Source organism: Gobius niger, assembly GCF_951799975.1.
Source record: "Gobius niger genome assembly, chromosome: 3".
Classification (NCBI taxonomy): Eukaryota; Metazoa; Chordata; class Actinopteri; order Gobiiformes; family Gobiidae; genus Gobius; species Gobius niger.
Genome location: NC_136854.1, coordinates 1,435,563 through 1,457,792, shown reverse-complemented (window position 1 = coordinate 1,457,792; position 22,230 = coordinate 1,435,563). Strand labels below are relative to the sequence as shown.

Sequence of the window (22,230 nt, the reverse complement as noted above, 5' to 3'; positions counted from 1 at the left end):
TGTCTCTCAGCGGCCACAGAGAAGCAGCTCCACCCGGAGACAGAGCGAGGAGGAGCGGCCACGGCCTCAGCATGATCCCGGTCAGGAAACAAACACTTTACTCACACTTTAGGCACAGAGGAGGGGGACCTGTGTTTGGATAGAGCTGAAGTTTGGCTTCCCTGGATTAGTCCTGGTTTAGTCCTGGTTTAGTCCTGGTTTAGTCCTGGTTTAGTCCTGGTTTAGTCCTGTTTTAGTCCTGGTTTAGCCCTGGTTTAGTTGAACATCTCTGTCCCAGAATCCGGTCCCTCTGAAGGTGACACTCAAACCTCTCACTTCAGAGATGCCCCACTTACAGTCCAGGAATAAACTCTGGTATCACACAGTGGTTCCATCATGTTTGTGTCTAAAACTAAAGCTGAGCTGCAAACATTAATAATGAGGTCATAATGAGGTCTGTGTAATAGTGACAACAATGAATGTCTCTTAACCTCTTAACTCCCGCCTGAACCGAGAGAATCTTTTTCCTCACGACATCACATTTTTTTCCATCATCTTTTTGTTGGGTATTTGTAACTTTTTAGTCATTTTTTTTGTCATTTTTTGTAATTTTTTGGTCATTTTTTGGTCATTTTTTTGTAATTTTTTGTAATTTGTTGGTTATTTTTTTGTCATTTTTTGTCATTTTTTTATCACATTTTTAATCATATTATAATCAAAGTTTAATCATTTTTTTGTCATTTTTTAATCAATTTTTTGTAATTTTTTGTAATTTTTTTATCACTTTTTTTGTCCATTTTTTTGTCAATTTTTTTGTCACATTTTTGTTATTTTTTGTCATTTTTTTTGTCATTTTTTAATCATATTTTTTGTCATTTTTTGTCAATTTTTTGTCAATTTTTTGTCACATTTTTGTCATTTTTTCGTCCATTTTTTGTCAATTTCTTGTGACATTTTTAAGGGGTTACTGTACTGAGCTTTTGTTTGTGAAACCTGCAAACATCTAAACATATGACCAGTGTGGGGAGATACTTGTATTTATTAACCCCTAAACTCCCACCTGAACCGAGCACATTTTCTCCAGTTTGGCTTTACCCCAAAAGCTTCTGGAAAAAAGGGTGTGAAAATAGCAACAAAACTGAGACAAAAACAAGGATGGAAATGTGACAAAAAAGTGAGAAAACTTAGACAAAAAAGTGGCAAAAAAATCTGAGAAATACAATGAGTTGAAAAAAACCCAAAAAAGATGGGAAAAAAATCTGACGACGTGAGGAAAAAGATCCATTCAGATGAGTTTTGTAGATCTTAGCTTTCAAATGAGGCTTTACACTGGCCTACAGGATTTGGGTAAAGCTGAACTGGAGAAAATGCTGTCGGATCAGGCGGGAGTTAAGAGGTTAAGGAAGAAATGACATAAATCTACTTGAAAGGTTTGAGTATATCTGGTCTTAGTAGTCGTTATTCTCTTGATTCAGATCATTTTGTGTCATAGCATTTGTATCTTGGATCAGTTCAAACCGACTCAAATTCAACACAGAAGAACTTTAATTCAAGCAATTTTAAGCCATTTATCTCCTTTAAGATGTTTCCAGTGTTGTGCTTTACTTTGGGCGAATCATCAGCGGCTTCGGCTCTCGGTCTGTTTACAAGAAAGAAAATCAGCCTCTACCTTAGGGTAATGGTGGATCCTGAAGCCGTGACCACTTGAGATTGAGAACCACTGATGTAAAAGCATTTGCAGAGAAAAAAGTTTTTTTAACTTGAGGATACAGTGGTGAGGTTTGGCCCTTGTGTTTTGGCAGTTGTAACGGGTGTGGATCAGTTCAACATAGTCTTATGGACTTGAGGCACATCCGTTAACCCTTTGTGGTCTCTGCGTTGTGTTCGATTGGAGTACTGCGCGGAGAAGGAAGGACCAGGAGACGAGTCGATCACCGGGAGCACTTTTACTGGCTTCTGTACAGAATAAAATAAAATGTACATGAAATGTACAGTAGTCTCTCCCATGCACACAGCTCACCAGTCCCCTCTCAGAAAGCATAGCGCAGACTCAGTGGAGCTAATATTGTGCACATACTTTTTAGACATTTTTTAAAGAATGAAATTAAAATACATTTTTAACGTGTAAATGAAAAACATGAATTGCATTTTCAAAATGCCCAGTGTAATTTATAATATCTTAACCATGAATGATGAAGTGTTGCACATACCTGTACAGAATAAAATAAAATGTACATGAAATGTACAGTAGTCTCTCCCATGCACACAGCTCACCAGTCCCCTGTTAGCAAGTGAACACATAGATGGTGCTTTTAGCTAAGTCTCACAATTTACATTAGCTTGCTAAAAAGACAAAAACGATTTATACATGGGCTTACTTCCTACATGTTAACTCTTTAAAATGTACATTCATATATTTTAACTTTCAATTATGCTACTTTAGAGTGTCCAATTATCGAATACATATTGTTAAATTTCACGAGCACAAATCAATACCCACCTCTCAGAAAGCATAGCGCAGACTGAGGGAGGCGCTGCTGCGTAGCTCAGAAAGCACGTTGTGCGGGTTTTCTCTTAAAGTGACAGTACAGGCATAAATGAGCAACACTTCTGACATGGTAATAACAAATGAAATATGACTAGAACTTGCCTCTAAACATGAAATACTTGTTAAACAACAAGTAAAATGAAGGATTTGGTGAACTTCACTTACAAAAATAAAAGTACAATTTGTCCTTGGTTACATTCACCCCTCCTGAACTTCACCAACATCCTGAACGCAGGCCTTACAGGATGGAAAGGAGGATATGTCCATCTTGAAACAGTCTGTCACAAGCAACCTAATGGACCTAGCCCATAGACCAACTTAGAAGTTACCTCTGCTCAAGGCTCAGAAAATAAAGAGGGTGATCAAGTCTCAATATTCTCATAGGTAAATGCGACGCCTTGTACGCCACACAGCGCTTGGACCCATAGTCACATTCCACAGACATTAAAAAAATATATAGCCAAAGGACAATGTGAGAAAAAAACAAAATCACCTAAGAAGACTTAGGACCTCTGAACAAAGGTACTTGCACCATAGACTCAATCAATCTGTTCACTGATTTCACCAATCTCCCAGCGCGGGTTCTCATTTGGTTGTCAACCCCTATGCCTGAGTCAGAGTCATTGGTAACTGGAGTAAGTGAACGTGGATCTGTCACAGAGTCATGGTCAGGTAAAACTGTGTCAGGTCGAACTTGACAATCAGTAACAGTCAGGGGGCTTGGGGTAACTTGGTCAACACTCACGTCAGGTGAGATTTGCACATTCTCAGTCTCATTGGGCATGAATATGGCAGAGGCATCGGTCGTACTGTCCATATCATCACTGAGCAGGGAATAGTCCATATCTGCCTCGGCGTGAACGTCGGGGAGAGGCAGGAAGTTGACGTCGAGTAAGAGATTCCGGTGTACAACTTTCGTGCGTCCATCCACATCACTGATTTTGTAAACATGAATGTTGGGGTTCGCATTAACAACAGTGTACACTTTGTCCTCCCACTTATCTGCAAGTTTCCTCTTTCCTCGTTCTCCTTTGTTCGCTACCAAAACACGGTCTCCCACTGACAAAGAGTTTCCTTTAGCACGTTTGTTGTACTGTTTGGTTTGGTGATGCTGTTCAGAGGAGGCATGTTTTTGGGCAATTTCCATGGCACATTTGAGAGAGGAAAGCAAGGCAGTAGCATACGAGTCATAGTCCGCAACAGTGGGGTCGCTCAAAACCTGTCTGAACATTATGTCGACTGGCAATCTCGGGACACGTCCGAACATCAGGAAAAATGGTGCGTAGCCAGTTGTTTCATGGACAGTAGCGTTATAAGCGAACGTAAGGGATTGAATCTGTTGTGGCCACTGTTGCTTGTCCTTCAGGGGAAGTGTTCGCAGCATGTTACCTAAGGTGCGATTGAAGCGCTCTGTGCCCCCATTCCCCATAGGATGGTACGCAGTAGTGTGGGACTTAGCGACACCTGCCAGTCTGAGAAGCTCTGCTATCAAATTGCTTTCAAAATTGGTGCCCTGGTCTGAATGAATCCTCAAGGGAAAGCCATAGACGCAAAAAACATTATCCCAAAGTTTTTTAGCGACCTGTTTAGCTGTTTGGTTGGCACATGGGAAAGCATGGGCTAGCTTGGTGAAATGGTCAGTAACCACTAGAACATCGACTGATCTCTGCTTGCTGTCTTCTGCTGACCAAAAATCTATACAAACTAGCTGCATTGGGGCAGAGCTTTTGATACTCTCAAGTGGGGCTCGAGCTGACGGTTCTGGGGATTTTCCCAACACACACCTTGGGCAACATCTGACATACTCCCGCACATCTTTCTCCATGTCGGGCCAGTAAAAACGTTGCCTTGCTAGGGAAAGGGTGCGGTCCTGGCCCTGGTGACCAGCCATGTCATGGAGGCCAGACAGTGCTTTGTCTTTCAGATTGCATGGCAAAACATACTGCAAACGTTTCTGTTTGGACATCGGATCACGCGCCACCCTGTACAGTACGTCATCGTGGACGACTAACCTGTCCCATTGCTTTAACAATCTAAGCACCTGAGGACTGGCACCAAACCTTTCTCGTCTAGACGGACGTTTTTTAGCTGCCACGAACGGCAAGACTTTGGAAATTACATCGTCCTGTTGCTGGCCTGACTGAAGGACTGAGGCGGCTAAAACTGGGGGAGAGTCCTGAGCAATAGATAACTGTTGGACATGTTGGACCAAACTGACTGCCCTATTCTCAGATGCACAATCCCACTCACAATGTGATTGACAAAGCGCTTTAACCTCAACTGAACTGCACATAAGTTTGTTACAGTCTAGGGCTGATGAGTTAAGGGCTTGGACCTGACTGCTGACTCTGAAAACATCCTGCACAGACTGCTCACCTATCTCATCTGCTTCTTGGACTAGCGCGGAGTAGGGTTCTGATAGAAGTCTTGCAAAGGGGACACGGCTAAGTGCATCTGCTACCACATTACTCTTCCCTGGCAAATGTTTCAGACTAAAGGAGTATGATGAGAGCTTCGCCACCCAACGCACCTCACAAGCATCGAGTTTTGGTTTTGTTAGGAGATACGTCAGGGGATTGTTATCCGTCCATACAGTGAAACACCGCCCCTTCAGCCAGTGGCTAAATTTATCACAGATACTCCACTTTAGAGCCAACAGTTCCAGTCTGTGGGCAGGGTACCGCCGCTGTGCTGCACTTAGAGTTTTGCTCGCGAAAGCAACAGGTCTGGCTTTAGTCTCACCTTTGGGCACTTGAGAAAGCACAGCACCAAGGCCGTCTAGTGACGCATCAGTTGACAAGACGAACGGCTCATCAAAGTTTGGATGGGCAAGAACTACACATTCCAAAAGCATAGATTTCAACTGCTCAAAGGCCTTACTGCACTGATCAGTCCAATCTGCAGGGACGAGTTTACGAAAGGCGCCCTGTGATTTCTTGGTCTTTGCTGACTTGCCCTTTCTCTTTTGACCAGCTGTTAGTGCAAACAGGGGCTTTGCGACAGAAGAGCAGTTGGGAATAAAATGTTGGTAATAGAACACCATGCCAAGGAATGATTTGATGCGTCGGACTGAGGGCGTGCTGTTATCGTTCTCCATGAGATCAGTGGCTGTCATTTTAGTAATAACCTCGACTTTTGAAGGGTCCACAGCCACACCTGAACCATCAATGACGTGGCCAAGGAACCCCACTCTCTCTCTCAAGAAGTGGCACTTCTTGGGAGCCAGTTTCAGATTGTATTCCCTGAGTCTCTGGAACACAGTTTGGAGTCTTGATAGCGCCTCCTCCTCTGAAGGTGCAAAAACGAGGAGATCGTCGAGGTAACATAGAAGTTTTGAAAAGTTCATATCCCCAAATATTCCAATCATCATCCTCATAAATGACGCGGGACTGTTACATAGTCCCTGAGGCATGCGGTTGTATTCGTGCAGCCCCAGGGGAGTTGTGAAGGCGGTGTATTTCTTGTCCTCTTCCTGCAATGGGACATTGAAGAAGCCTGAGGTCAAGTCCATTGTGCTGAACAAGCAGTTGCCACCGAGAGCAGCCAAACAGTCGGCCTGATGAGGGAGAGGGTGGGCGTCTTTTAAGGTGCGGGCATTTAACCACCTAAAATCAGTGCAAATCCTCAGTCCACCATCCTTTTTCCACACCATGACTAATGGTGAAGCGTACTCACTTGTGGACTTCCTGATTATCCCTCTTTCCTCCATATCACTGAGCACTTGCCGCAACTTTTGATAGTGTGCCGGTGGGACTCTCCTGTATGGTAGGCGAAAAGGACGATCATCAGTGAGACGGACGTGGTGTGTGTAGCCTCTGACCTCTCCACAGTCCAGCGAATGTTTAGAGAAAATGTCCTGATACTCAATCAACATCTGAGCGAGCTTTAGCTTACATTCGTCTGTAACATGGCACGAGTCAATATCAACATCCCCAAGGCCTAAATCGGACATGGCTTTGACTATGCTGTTCAGGTCACAAGGCATGTGAGATGTTCTACTGTTCTGCTCAGAGTCACTTTTCTGGTCACTTGCGGCTACATGAAGGCCCTGGAAAAGATCTAAATCCTCAATTGCCAAACAAGGTGAAACATCGGCCAATTTGCAGTTTCTCTTTAGTGTGATAGGCTTGTCGGTTGGATTAACGACTGTCATTGGCACCCACCTATCACCCCATAATGGTGTAACTAGGCGACCCAGTAAAACACTACGTGGCATGGCCTTTGAGGAGGTTGGCTCTACAATAACAGTACTGCCAGGCGACATAGGTACGTTTGCCGGCATTCTACCCCAGACTAAGTGTTCGTGTTTTGGGAGCAAAGTGACTGCTTGGGTAAGTTTAACCGTGCCTATCTTGTCAGGAACAGCACTACCCTTCCAGAGCTCAACATTGGTGAACATTGACAGAAAACGATCAATCTCAGGGTCTAACTGGGGAGTTTGTTTAGATGCAATATTCCAGTAATCTTCAACCCCTTTCATGGCGTGGATGATGTGCTTAATGACATTTGAGCCCAAAATGAGATCATCGTGCTGGCCAGGCACAAGCAACGTGGACACAATAACTTGTATGCCATACAGATCCATTTCCAAATCATAAAAGCCCTCAGGTTTTGTTTGAAGACCACCACAGCCAATTAACACTACTTTTTCAGCAGGCTGTTGCTTCTCAGGCAGAACACCGGCAGTGCGCAACTTCTCAACAGCACCTTCACTTATGCTACACGCCATCGAGCCAGAGTCCATCATGCCACTGAGAGTAACACTCTTATTTATCTTGACAGGAGTGTAAAACAGCTCACCAAAAGGCTGGACTTTCTGAGTACACTGAACAACTATCCGAGTCCCATGTGGTGCTGTAGCACAAGCATTACTGTAAATTTCAGCCAGGTCATTTTGAGAGAGGGTATTGTCCATATTACCCACACCGCCCCTCGCCAGATGCAGGTTCTCTAGTTTAACGGCCCATTTTGCTGACTAGAGGAGGCGGAGGGCTTATTGCGATGCTGATTACCACGGACTGTACAGTCTTTTTTCCAATGACCAGGAGACAGACATTTGAGGCACCTGTTCTCTCTTTTACAATGGGACAGTGTGGAATGATCAGTGCTGTCACAAACTCTACATGCTCTCTGAGTGGGTTGGTTTGCAGTAGAGTGAGTGTTCACTTTGGTCGGGACCTGAGTGTGTTGTGTAATCAAACGGTCTAACACACTGACCAGGCTCCTCATGCAGTCTGCATCAACACCAGATCCAGGAGAAGGTGCTGCAGAGGGGGACGACTGCATTTGAGGCTGAATCTCACCAGCATCGAGAGCACTCTCAACTTTAGGCACACACTGGGACTGGGCTTTGTAGACAGAAGAGGTGTTTTTTTGCGGTCTTGCAGAGGCAGCACGAGATTTCTTTTCCTGAAGGTTCTCATCCAGCCTCTCCTGAATCTCACTGGCAGTCCATTTGTCCGCTGATTTGAACTTGAAAACATGAGAAAGAGATTGATCAGGGCAGTGTTTGACAAACATCATACTGACTTCATGAGCCGGATCATCAATTTTGCGACCCTGCCTCCTCAAGCATTCATTTGCCACATCCACAGTCTTATTGAGTCTTATCCAATACTCCATAGCATCTTCACTTGGCTTTGGCAGCGTGTTGTAAAAGTCAGCGAGGGGCATGCTCGAGTAGGTCATGTCACTAAAATGTTGTTTCAGTATGTCAAAAATCACTTGTGGATTAGCGGCATGGTCAATAGATCTGTCATTACGCAACTTAATCCTGAGTACGTCACCTGCTTTGCCCATGAGCTTCGCTAATATCTCCTGCGATTGTTCTTGTAAGGGAACAGCACGCTTTTTCAAGTACAGTGTCATAAGGTTCTCCCATTCATGGACAGAGAACTTGTCAGAGTTATCGCCTCTAAAGATGGGCGGTTCCTTAACATCAGAACGCATAATATAACTGATGCTAGGCTGAGTCAAGTCCGGAGTCTGAAGAGTAGAGGTAGTGTCACTGATCATAGCCCTAGTGCTCTTGTCAGACTGCAGCTTGGCAGTGATAGATTCACCTATCTTATCGGCCAACTGCGCTATTAGCAAACTTAAATCAGGGCTCTGTTCAACACGACCAGGCTGTTCATGGTTAACACGTGTAGAGCAAAGTTGAGGACTAGCAAACACAGCATCACTATTTCCCGGCGCTCTGGCATCTGGGGTCTGAACACGAAACCCCCTACCCACACCAAACTGGAAATCAAAAGGGACACTGTCCGCACCACCATCTTCACGCTCAACGGTGTAAGTTCTACCTTCTGCCATGTCTCAAACTTGTGCACATTCGTAAAACAAAACACAGTATCGCAGAAAGTATGCCAAATAAAATCAATGAGTGCTACCAAAACTCAGTCCATGTAAAGGAAAATACCAGGCACTGTCCACTTAAGGAATACCTCAATAATACCAAAACAAAAATGAAAGCAGCTTCCCACGGCGTCCGAGCTGACGTCGAACCTTGAATCAGTCCTTGAAAGGTCACGGCACCATTGTAACGGGTGTGGATCAGTTCAACATAGTCTTATGGACTTGAGGCACATCCGTTAACCCTTTGTGGTCTCTGCGTTGTGTTCGATTGGAGTACTGCGCGGAGAAGGAAGGACCAGGAGACGAGTCGATCACCGGGAGCACTTTTACTGGCTTCTGTACAGAATAAAATAAAATGTACATGAAATGTACAGTAGTCTCTCCCATGCACACAGCTCACCAGTCCCCTCTCAGAAAGCATAGCGCAGACTCAGTGGAGCTAATATTGTGCACATACTTTTTAGACATTTTTTAAAGAATGAAATTAAAATACATTTTTAACGTGTAAATGAAAAACATGAATTGCATTTTCAAAATGCCCAGTGTAATTTATAATATCTTAACCATGAATGATGAAGTGTTGCACATACCTGTACAGAATAAAATAAAATGTACATGAAATGTACAGTAGTCTCTCCCATGCACACAGCTCACCAGTCCCCTGTTAGCAAGTGAACACATAGATGGTGCTTTTAGCTAAGTCTCACAATTTACATTAGCTTGCTAAAAAGACAAAAACGATTTATACATGGGCTTACTTCCTACATGTTAACTCTTTAAAATGTACATTCATATATTTTAACTTTCAATTATGCTACTTTAGAGTGTCCAATTATCGAATACATATTGTTAAATTTCACGAGCACAAATCAATACCCACCTCTCAGAAAGCATAGCGCAGACTGAGGGAGGCGCTGCTGCGTAGCTCAGAAAGCACGTTGTGCGGGTTTTCTCTTAAAGTGACAGTACAGGCATAAATGAGCAACACTTCTGACATGGTAATAACAAATGAAATATGACTAGAACTTGCCTCTAAACATGAAATACTTGTTAAACAACAAGTAAAATGAAGGATTTGGTGAACTTCACTTACAAAAATAAAAGTACAATTTGTCCTTGGTTACACAGTGTTTAACCTCTAAACTCCCGCCTGAACCGAGAGGATCTTTTTCCTCAAGTCATCAGATTGTTTTTCAATCATTTTTTTGTTGGGTATTCAACTAGTTTATGTAACTTTTTTTTATCACATTTTTGTCACATTTTTTGTCATTTAAAAAAAAAAAGAAAATTGTCAAATATTTATCACATTTTTGTAATTTTTTGTCACATTTTTTTCATTTTTTCATAATTTTTTTAAATCAAATTTTTGACTTTTATTTGCTATATTTTGGTCATTTTTTTGTCAACTTTTTATCACATTTTTGGTCATTTTTTTGTAATGTTTTGTCAAATTTTTGGTCATTTTTTGGTCACATTTTTGTCATTTTTTCCTCAAATTTTTGTCAATTTCTTGTGACATTTTTGTCACATTTCCATCATTGTTTTCGTCTCAGTTTTGTTGCTATTTTCACAGCTTTTTTCCAGAAGCTTTTGGATTGGGGTAAAGCCAAACTGGAGAAAATGTGCTCGGTTCAGGCGGGAGTTAAGGGGTTAAACGAGCTTTTGTTTGTGAAACCTGCAAACATCTAAACATATGACCAGTGTGGGGAGATACTTGTATTTATTAACCCCTTAACTCCCGCCTGAACCGAGCACATTTTCACATTTTTCAAAAGTGTGACAAAAAATGACGAAAAATGTACAAAAATGTGATAAAGAATTGACAAAAAAATTAAAAATCTGATGAGGTGACGAAAAAGATCCATTTAGATGAGTTTTGTAGATCTTAGCTTTCAAATGAGGCGTTACACTGGCCTGCAGGATTTGGGTAAAGCTGAACTGGAGAAAATGCTCCAGTTCCACCAAGAGCATCTTTTTCCTCACGTCATCAGATGTTTTTCCATCATTTTTTTGTTGGGTATTCAACTCATTTTTGTAACTTTTTCGTCATTTTTTTGGTCATTTTTTGTCATATTTTTGTCTTTTTTTCGTCCATTTTTTATCAAATTTTTGTCACATTTTTGTGTTTTTTTCCTCAATTTCTTGTGACTTTTTTGTCACATTTTTTCGTCAGTTTTTTATCAAATTTTTGTCATTTTTTTTGTCATTTTTTGTCATTTTTTCGTCATTGTTTTTGTCAAATTTTTGTCATTTTTTTGTCATTTTTTGTCATATTTTTCTCAAATTTGTGTCATTTTTGTCACATTTTCGTTGCTACTTTCTCACCTTTTTTCCAGAAGCTTTTGGATTGGGGTAAAGCCAATCTGGAGTAAATGCTCTCGGCTCAGGTGGGAGTTAAGGGGTTAAAATCGGCCCCTCCATAACCCCCCCTGCTTCAGCGGCTCCTCAGTCTTTTTTCGCAGCTGCAGCTCCTCCAATAATGTGAACATGGAGCTAAAATGTGACGTCTGATACTTGATATTTGTAAAGTAACTGTATCTAAATAAAGAGTAGCTTTACCAGGATACAGTTACTCTACATGAGTATGATACATGTATGTAGTCACTCCCCCACACGTGTCTCCACATCTCCTCCGTCATTTCCCTCCACATTTCCTAACGATGGAGATGAACTGGTTATTGTGAATTTGCATATTTCCCAGACGGGCCTGATCTTGTAGTAACGCGTCTCCTGAGAACTGTTTATTTATCACTCGTCATCTTTCACCCTGTGCGGAGACGCTGCACAAAGTGATGACAATGCGAGGAGGAATCTTACATGAGTCGTTCTTAGCTTTCAAATGAGGCGTCACACTGGCCTATATTGCCTGAATACCTCCTGGTTTGTCCCGTCCTTGTTTCCTGTGGCGCCTCTTGTAGGGCTGGGTTTATTCGACACCAACACTGAATTATTAGTGAATCGATAAATAATGTTCATTCATTCCTTTTCCTTCTGTTTCATCACTTTTGTATCATTTGTTTGAGGCAAAACGACCAAAAACTTCCTTTAACCTCTGACCTCCTGCCATTTTCTCCTCTTTGCCTTTGTCGTCACTTTTGATTTCCCTTATGTGTTTTTGTCACTTATTGTGCTTTGTCACTTAAGTACTTTTTTTGCTGCTCTTTTGTCACTTTTTTGCTGGATTTTTGTCACTTCTGCTGGATTTTTGTCTTTTTTTGCTAGATTTTTGTCACTTTTCTGCTGGATTTTTGTCTTTTTTTTGCTGGATTTTTGTTACTTTTTGCTGGATTTGTGTCTTTTTTTAGTTGGATTTTTGTCTTTTTTTTTGGTGGATTTATGTCACTTTTTTGTTGGATTTTTGTCACTTTTTTGCTGGATTTGTGTCTTTTTTTTTGGTGGATTTATGTCACTTTTTTGTTGGATTTTTGTCACTTTTTTGCTGGATTTTTGTCACATTTTTGCTGAATTTTTGTCACATTTTTGCTGGATTTTTGTCTTTTTTTTGTTGGATTTTTGTCTCTTTTTTTTGCTGGATTTTTGTCTTTTTTTTGTTGGATTTTTGTCTCTTTTTTTTGCTGGATTTTTGTCTTTTTTTGTGTTGGATTTTTGTCACTTTTTTGTTGAGTCTTTATCATTTTTGTCACTTTTTTTGTCACTTTTAAGCGTCTTTTTGTTGTGTTTACATCCTCATTTTCTTCTCATTTTTTATTGCTGTTTTGTAGAAGCTTTCAGATGTGGAGAATTTGGAGAAAACATGTTCAGGTGGGAGTTAAGAGGTTAAAGACAAAAGGGCAGAAAAAACACTATACAAGTTTTTATTATTTTTTCCTCCATTTTTAATTTTTATTTTTTTGGGTCTCTGTGCCGTAGTTGTTTACCGGCTCCTGATCTGAATCCTGGAAGTCGGGGTAAATTGGAGTAATGCGCCGCAGTATAATGTCCGGATTAAACGTATGGAGCTCAGTGTCTGTGGATAATCCGGTCACATGACGCCGAGCCCCTCCCCCCTCGCTCGTTATTGGTTAATTGGGCGCGACAGACCGAGCCGTAATCCGGGCAGGACGCAGACCGGACCGGATTAAGACCCCGCTCCTGAGTCCAGACCCCGTAATCCTGACGCCACCAGACCCTAACAGACCCCCACCAAACCCACACCAACGCCCATCAGACCCCATGACCCACACCAACGCCAATCAGACCCCATGACCCACACCAACGCCCATCAGACCCCATGACCCACACCAACGCCAATCAGACCCCATGACCACCACCAACCCCCCCCAGACCCCCACCAGACCCCCGGGCGCCGCCATGTGCAGCAGATCACACTGGCATCCATATGTTTGCCACAACAAAACCTAAATAACGACCCGAGCCTGGTTTAAATGTGCCGGTTTATTTTGACACGTTAGTTCCAACAAATAAACCACAATAAATAACAAATAAATGAGTGAATAAATGTTGAATCAGCGCCAAGTTTAAACAGCCGACTGTGATCAGTGTTTGTGTTCAGAGCTGAAGTTACAAATCCACAGATACTGACCATAAACCAAGCCCAGCATTTTGAGTCTTTACGTCCTCTTTCTCTCTGTCTCAGCTGTTCCTGAAGGTTTACCTGAGCCTGGACTCAGACTTCAGCGAGGTCCCTCTGAGTCCAGAGTCTTTACGTCCTCTCTCTCTGTCTCTCAGCTGTTCCTGAAGGTTTACCTGAGCCCGGACTCAGACTTCAGCGAGGTCCCTCTGAGTCCAGAGTCTTTACGTCCTCTCTCTCTGTCTCTGTTCCTGAAGGTTTACCTGAGCCTGGACTCAGACTTCAGCGAGGTCCCTCTGAGTCCAGAGTCTTTACGTCCTCTCTCTCTGTCTCTGTTCCTGAAGGTTTACCTGAGCCTGGACTCGGACTTCAGCGAGGTCCCTCTGAGTCCAGAGTCTTTACGTCCTCTCTCTCTGTCTCTCAGCTGTTCCTGAAGGTTTACCTGAGCCTGGACTCAGACTTCAGCGAGGTCCCTCTGAGTCCAGAGTCTTTACGTCCTCTCTCTCTCTGTCTCTGTTCCTAAAGGTTTACCTGAGCCTGGACTCAGACTTCAGCGAGGTCCCTCTGAGTCCAGAGTCTTTACGTCCTCTCTCTCTGTCTCTCAGCTGTTCCTGAAGGTTTACCTGAGCCCTGACTCAGACTTCAGCGAGGTCCCTCTGAGTCCAGAGTCTTTACGTCCTCTCTCTCTCTGTCTCAGCTGTTCCTGAAGGTTTACCTGAGCCTGGACTCAGACTTCAGCGAGGTCCCTCTGAGTCCAGAGTCTTTACGTCCTCTCTCTCTCTGTCTCTGTTCCTGAAGGTTTACCTGAGCCTGGACTCAGACTTCAGCGATGTCCCTCTGAGTCCAGAGTCTTTACGTCCTCTCTCTCTCTCTGTCTCAGCTGTTCCTGAAGGTTTACCTGAGCCTGGACTCAGACTTCAGCGAGGTCCCTCTGAGTCCAGAGTCTTTACGTCCTCTCTCTCTGTCTCTGTTCCTGAAGGTTTACCTGAGCCTGGACTCAGACTTCAGCGAGGTCCCTCTGAGTCCAGAGTCTTTACGTCCTCTCTCTCTCTGTCTCAGCTGTTCCTGAAGGTTTACCTGAGCCCGGACTCAGACTTCAGCGAGGTCCCTCTGAGTCCAGAGTCTTTACGTCCTCTCTCTCTGTCTCTCAGCTGTTCCTGAAGGTTTACCTGAGCCCGGACTCAGACTTCAGCGAGGTCCCTCTGAGTCCAGAGTCTTTACGTCCTCTCTCTCTGTCTCTCAGCTGTTCCTGAAGGTTTACCTGAGCCTGGACTCAGACTTCAGTGAGGTCCCTCTGAGTCCAGAGTCTTTACGTCCTCTCTCTCTCTGTCTCTGTTCCTGAAGGTTTACCTGAGCCTGGACTCAGACTTCAGCGAGGTCCCTCTGAGTCCAGAGTCTTTACGTCCTCTCTCTCTGTCTCTGTTCCTGAAGGTTTACCTGAGTCTGGACTCAGACTTCAGCGAGGTCCCTCTGAGTCCAGAGTCTTTACGTCCTCTCTCTCTGTCTCTGTTCCTGAAGGTTTACCTGAGCCTGGACTCAGACTTCAGCGAGGTCCCTCTGAGTCCAGAGTCTTTACGTCCTCTCTCTCTGTCTCTGTTCCTGAAGGTTTACCTGAGTCTGGACTCAGACTTCAGCGAGGTCCCTCTGAGTCCAGAGTCTTTACGTCCTCTCTCTCTGTCTCTGTTCCTGAAGGTTTACCTGAGCCCGGACTCAGACTTCAGCGAGGTCCCTCTGAGTCCAGAGTCTTTACGTCCTCTCTCTCTGTCTCTGTTCCTGAAGGTTTACCTGAGCCTGGACTCAGACTTCAGCGAGGTCCCTCTGAGTCCAGAGTCTTTACGTCCTCTCTCTCTGTCTCTGTTCCTGAAGGTTTACCTGAGTCTGGACTCAGACTTCAGCGAGGTCCCTCTGAGTCCAGAGTCTTTACGTCCTCTCTCTCTCTGTCTCTCAGCTGTTCCTGAAGGTTTACCTGAGCCTGGACTCAGACTTCAGCGAGGTCCCTCTGAGTCCAGAGTCTTTACGTCCTCTCTCTCTGTCTCTCAGCTGTTCCTGAAGGTTTACCTGAGCCTGGACTCAGACTTCAGCGAGGTCCCTCTGAGTCCAGAGTCTTTACGTCCTCTCTCTCTGTCTCTCAGCTGTTCCTGAAGGTTTACCTGAGCCTGGACTCAGACTTCAGCGAGGTCCCTCTGAGTCCAGAGTCTTTACGTCCTCTCTCTCTGTCTCTCAGCTGTTCCTGAAGGTTTACCTGAGCCTGGACTCAGACTTCAGCGAGGTCCCTCTGAGTCCAGAGTCTTTACGTCCTCTCTCTCTGTCTCTGTTCCTGAAGGTTTACCTGAGCCCGGACTCAGACTTCAGCGAGGTCCCTGTGAGTCCAGAGTCTTTACGTCCTCTCTCTCTGTCTCTGTTCCTGAAGGTTTACCTGAGTCTGGACTCAGACTTCAGCGAGGTCCCTCTGAGTCCAGACTCTTTACGTCCTCTCTCTCTGTCTCTGTTCCTGAAGGTTTACCTGAGCCTGGACTCAGACTTCAGCGAGGTCCCTCTGAGTCCAGAGTCTTTACGTCCTCTCTCTCTGTCTCTCAGCTGTTCCTGAAGGTTTACCTGAGCCTGGACTCAGACTTCAGCGAGGTCCCTCTGAGTCCAGAGTCTTTACGTCCTCTCTCTCTGTCTCTCAGCTGTTCCTGAAGGTTTACCTGAGCCTGGACTCAGACTTCAGCGAGGTCCCTCTGAGTCCAGAGTCTTTACGTCCTCTCTCTCTGTCTCTCAGCTGTTCCTGAAGGTTTACCTGAGCCTGGACTCAGACTTCAGCGAGGTCCCTCTGAGTCCAGAGTCTTTACGTCCTCTCTCTCTGTCTCTCAGCTGTTCCTGAAGGTTTACCTGAGCCTGGACTCAGACTTCAGCGAGGTCCCTCTGAGTCCAGAGTCTTTACGTCCTCTCTCTCTGTCTCTGTTCCTGAAGGTTTACCTGAGCCCGGACTCAGACTTCAGCGAGGTCCCTGTGAGTCCAGAGTCTTTACGTCCTCTCTCTCTGTCTCTGTTCCTGAAGGTTTACCTGAGTCTGGACCCAGACTTCAGCGAGGTCCCTCTGAGTCCAGAGTCTTTACGTCCTCTCTCTCTGTCTCTGTTCCTGAAGGTTTACCTGAGCCCGGACTCAGACTTCAGCGAGGTCCCTCTGAGTCCAGAGTCTTTACGTCCTCTCTCTCTGTCTCTGTTCCTGAAGGTTTACCTGAGCCTGGACTCAGACTTCAGCGAGGTCCCTCTGAGTCCAGAGTCTTTACGTCCTCTCTCTCTGTCTCTGTTCCTGAAGGTTTACCTGAGTCTGGACTCAGACTTCAGCGAGGTCCCTCTGAGTCCGGAGTCTTTACGTCCTCTCTCTCTGTCTCAGCTGTTCCTGAAGGTTTACCTGAGCCCGGACTCGGACTTCAGCGAGGTCCCTCTGAGTCCGGAGACCTCGTGCAGGGACGTCCTGGACGTGTGTCAGGAGCCGGGGGAGACGGGCGTCCTCCTGCTGCAGAGCTGGGCCGACCACGGTACTGAAGTATTAAGTATTTTAGGGTCTGTACTTTAGTTCAGGAGTTCCGCTTCCTGACAGCCTGGTGTATATAACTGTTCTTCAGTCGACTGGACCTGGCCCGTGGATTCCGCAGTCTTCTCCCTGAAGGCATGACCTTGAGGAGACTGTGTGATGGGTGCGTAGGGCCCCCTTTGCGGGTGACAAAAACTCAACCAAAAAATGACAAAAACTCAACAAAAATGTGACAAAAACTCAACCAAAAAGTGACAAAAATTCAACAAAAAAGTGACAAAATTCAACAAAAAAATTACAAAAATTCAACAAAAATTCAACCAAAAAATGACAAAAACTCAACAAAAAATGACAAAAATTCAATAAAAATGTGACAAAAATTCAACAAAAAATGACAAAAATTCAACAAAAAGTGACAAAAATTCAACAAAAATGTGACAAAAATTCAACAAAAAATGACAAAAATTCAACAAAAAATGACAAAAATTCAACAAAAAGTGACAAAAATTCAACAAAAAAATGACAAAAATGTGACAAAAATTAAACAAAAAAATGACAAAATTTAAACAAAATGTGACAAAAAAATCAACAAAAAAATGACTAAATGTGACAAAAATATGACAAAAATTCAACAAAAATGTGGGGGAGCACATGTCCTTGATGGAGGGGAGAGGGGTGAGACGGGGGAGCACATGTCCTTGATGGAGGGGAGAGGAGCTCCGCAGATCTTCTATAAAGACAGAGGATTAGCTCAGTGATGGAGTTCTAATGTTCAAATATAAATACAAAGAACAGGAGGCTTAAACGATAAAGATAAAGCTCGCTGCCCCTCCTCTCCTGGACCTGAAAGCCCCCCCTCCAGCCGTGTCGATGGTGTCTTGTTCTTCCAGAGCGAGTGGTGGGGGAGGAGGAGAACATGCTGGAGCTGCTGCAGACCTTCAGTCCACACAGAGACGTGCGTTACAGCCTGAGACACTCACAGACCGGTGAGTCCCGGGTCAGAGGAGACCAACCCTTTCTCCTCTGAGATTCATCCAGGAAGTGACTCCAGCATGTCTGTGTCGCCCCCTGGTGTTTCCCACGCTTATTCATTCACACATACTGACTTCTTTGGTATCCAAGTGTGGCAGGAAATATGCTGTAATCCAAACACCGTAAATGCTCTAATACAGGCCGGGGCCTTTATTTACTCAAGGGCATCTCGGACCAGGCCTTTATTGGAACCAGGCCACAATTAGAGACAGGCCTTTATTTCTATTTGAGCAAAACGGACGACCAGGAAAATGAAGAAAAACGAGATTTGTGTCCATTTGCACCTAAAATATTAGGTTCATTTATTAATGAACATTTCAAACCCTCTCCCAGCGGCTGGAACATTGACGCCTTTTATTTTGTCGGGACAACAGGAAGTGTTTTGTTGCTGTTAGCGGAGCTTTGACATCAATGTCACTGCAGGTTTCTGTTTCGTTTTTACCACAGACCGGATTATTTGTTGTTATCTTGTGTAAAGGCGAGTTTAGACGGAGCGTTTGTGTTTGTGATCGATCATGAGACTGACCTGAGAGAAGACGAGACGCTCGCGCTGATGGGAGGAGTTATTTTGAGGCGTGGGACTGACCTGCACACGGAGCAGCTGGACGTGCTTTGAAGACGCGATGGAGACTTTATTAAAACCCTGGAGGGTCATAAACATTTGTTTCCCTGTTTCCAAATATCGTCACAGGAGGTTTGAAAAGTGTCTAAATCTGTGTCAAAGTTACGCTCGGATCAGCTCCCCCGCAGCGTCCCCCGCGGCCGGGGTTCCGTTTGTTACTTCCTGTACGTGAGTTTTCATTTACACCAGTATGAGACAAATTCCTAACATGGGGAATATTTCTACTGCTATAGTTTCTAATAAAAGCCCCGGCCTGTTTTAGAGACCAGCTTTTATTTGCCTCCGCCAGCCGCAAACCCGGCCTCTGTCGGAGACCCGGCCTCTGTCGGAGACCCGGCCCCTGTCGGAGACCCGGCCCCTGTCGGAGACCCGGCCCCTGTCGGAGACCCGGCCCCTGTCGGAGACCCGGCCCCTGTCGGAGACCCGGCCCCTGTCGGAGACCCGGCCTCTGCCGGAGACCCGGCCTCTGTCTGTTTACCCACATTTAGACAGATACAGCGTGGATACAGCTTTAAATACAGTGTTTATCCTTTTGCCGATCCCAGTGTTATTTTACATTCACTCGTTTCCATGTGTCTCTGCAGATCACATGACCTCGTGTGGACGGGGGACGAGTGTGGACAGAGCTGAGGACACACAGGTGAGTCTCTCTAACTGCTTTTATTAAAAAACAAATCTGCAGCTGTTTATGTGAAGCTGTTGAATCTGTGTTTTCAGCGCGAGGCGGAGCAGGAGACCGTCCGAAGACTCCGGGAAAAAGCCCAACGCCACGAAACCAAACTGCAACGAATCAGAGCCATGAGAGGAGGCGGAGACAACAGGAGCGCCAACAACGGCAAACACGGTCAGTACCACCTTAAACAAGGTCAGTACCTCCTTAAACACAGTCAGTATCACCTTAAACACGGTCAGTATCACCTTAAACACGGTCAGTATCACCTTAACTCTTAACTCCCGCCTGAACCGAGAGGATCTTTTTCCTCACGTCATCACATTTTTTTTCCATCATTTTTTTTGTTGGGTATTCAACTCATTATTGTAACCTTTTGTCATTTTTTGTCACATTTTTTGTCACATTTTTGTCATTTTTTTGTCACATTTTTGTCACATTTTTGTCATTTTTTTGCCACATTTTGTCAATTTCTTGTGACATTTATCGTCACTTTTTATCAATGTTTTCTTCACTTTTTTGTCACATTTCCATCACTGTTTTTGTCTCAGTTTTGTTGCTATTTTCACAGCTTCTTTCCAGAAGCTTAAGTTAAGTTAAGGGGTTAAACACGGTCAGTACCTCTTGCCTCGTTTTAACCTCTCAAAAAGTGACCACACCCACAGCTTTGGGGGGACCACGGCTCCAAACAGTTTGGGAACCACTGCTCTAAAATATCCGATGACTTTGAGGACGACCTGGAGAAGCTGGGTACCACAGTTTGAGAACCACTCAGACCTCACCACGTTGACCACATGTGGGTCCAGTCCTGGTGTTTCCTCATGAACAGCTGCAGGGTGAGGGTTAATGCAGATAAATGTAAATCTGTCATTTTCCTGATGGAGACTCTGTAATCCTCCGTCTATAAGGACCCACACAGGGACTGAATGAGGTTCTGTTCTGGTTTAGGCGGGTGGTAAGAGGTTAAAGGGATATTTCAGGATTTTTGACATAGGGCCTCATTTCCTAGTTTTCCAGAGTGTTGTTGATTTCTTGTTTTTAAATGTTTTTTTGTTTTTAATTCAAGCAGTTCTTATATTTGAAGAGTTTTGTGATGCTAGGCTAGTGCTCGGCTAGTGCATGTCTATGGTAACTAGTAGCTGCATTAAAAAACTCTTCCTCCAAACGTCGCCATGTCTGATTTGTAAAAAGCTCCTTTGTGAATTCCACGTGTAGTGATGCGGCCGCAGGTAAACAAACTACTGTAGATCCGGTAACCGAGCAGATCACTCCGCCGCTGCGTAGCGACAACCAGGAAGCTGATGCAGCTCAGATATAACTTCTTTTAAATACAAAACAGTTATATTTAAAACATTATCCAGTCACACAGACGTTTATATGGTTAGTCTGGTGCTATAGGACTTGCCTCAGGTGCTCTGTGCTCGGGTCAGACTGCTGTTAATGCAGGCTACTAGTTACCATAGACATGCACTAGCCTAGCACTAGCCTCTCGTTCACTTCCTGGTTCACACGGCGCTGCCTTCAGCTCCTCTGTCCTCGTATGTGTCGACAGAGCACATGGCTGATAATCTGAATCTGAACCCGTTGCAGACGAGGTGCAGCAGATCTCCGCCCTGTTCCGGATGAAGCAGGAGGAGCTGGTGGTTGCCGCGGCGACGGTGCAGAGACTGACCAATCAGCTGCAGTCGCTCCGGAGCAGACGCCCGGACGGACAGCTCAAGGCCCGCCTCCAGCGAGAGCTGCAGGTCCGGGCCCGGAGTCAGGAGCGAGGGGCGGGTCCGGAGCTGACGGAGCGGAGGCTGAACCAGCTCCGGCTGAAGCTCCGCAACAAGAAGCACCTGCAGAGGCACCAGGAGAACCAGGTCCGTGCTCCAGGACCCTGTGAGTCCAGGTCCAGTCCTGACCCGGGTCTGTCTCTCTGCAGGTTTCATCCCAGGGACCTCCCCTCGCGGCCGGGTCTCGCGTGGCGGCTGTGGGGCCCTACCTCCAGACTCACGCCCAGACACAGGAGTCCGAGCTCAGGCCTCCCCCCAGACCCAGGAAGCCCGGCCAGAGTCCAGGTAAAGTCCTGTTGGTAAAGTCTTTGCTCCTTAAAGCCGCCTGAACCGACAGATCTTTTCCTCATGTCAGCAGATTCTATTTCCATACTTTTTTTGTTGGGTATTCAACTCATTTTTGGAACTTTTTTGTCAATTTGTGATCACATTACTGTCATATTTTTGTCATTTTTTGTCCATTTTTTTGTCATTTTTTTGTCATTTTTTAGTCAAATTTTTATCACATTTTTTTCATATTTTTGTCATTTTTTCGGCATTTTTTCGTCAGATTTTTATCACATTTTTGTCTTTTTTTTCATTTTTTTGTCACATTTTTGTCATTTTTTTGTCATTTTTTGGTCCATTTTTTGTCCATTTATCACATCATTGTCACATTTTTGTCATTTTTTATCAAATTTTTGTCAAATTTTTTGTCATTTTTTTGTCATTTTTTTGTCATTTTTTTGTCATTTTTTGTCAATTATTTGTAATTTTTTTGTCAATTTTTTGTCACATTCTTGTCTTTTTTTTTTGGGGGTCATTTTTTAGTCAATTTTTGTCACATTTTTATCACATTTTTGTCATTTTGTCGTTAAATTTTGGTAATTTTTTTGTCAATTTTTTTGCACATTTTTTCTTTTTTTTTGTCCTTTTTTCGTTAATTTTTTGTAATTTTCATGTCAAATTTTTATCACATTTTTGTAATTTTTTGTCAATTTTTTGTAATTTTTTGTAATTTTCATGTCAATTTTTTATCACATTTTTGTCACATTTACGGATTTTTTTTGTCACATTTTGTCACATTTTTGTCATTTTTTGTCAATTTCTTGTGACATTTTTGTGACATTTTCATCATTGTTTTCGTCTCAGTTCTGTCCCTTTTCCAGAAGCTTTTAGATTGGGGTAAAGTCAAACTGGAGAAAATGCGCTCGGTTCAGG

At 44.2% G+C, this 22,230-nt stretch overlaps 1 protein-coding gene across 1 annotated transcript; it reads left to right on the top strand.

Moving 5' to 3' along the window:
• Positions 1–11: 11 nt before the first annotated feature.
• Positions 12–21,359, top strand: LOC306960403 (apoptosis-stimulating of p53 protein 2-like; the record flags this gene model as incomplete). Its single annotated transcript, XM_079552835.1, has 8 exons — positions 12–80; positions 14,472–14,516; positions 16,836–16,935; positions 17,822–17,917; positions 19,170–19,225; positions 19,303–19,429; positions 20,846–21,117; positions 21,180–21,359. The coding sequence occupies exons 1-8, from the start codon at positions 72–74 to the stop codon at positions 21,357–21,359; spliced, it is 885 nt and encodes a 294-aa protein (XP_079408961.1). The 5' UTR covers positions 12–71.
• Positions 21,360–22,230: the final 871 nt, after the last annotated feature.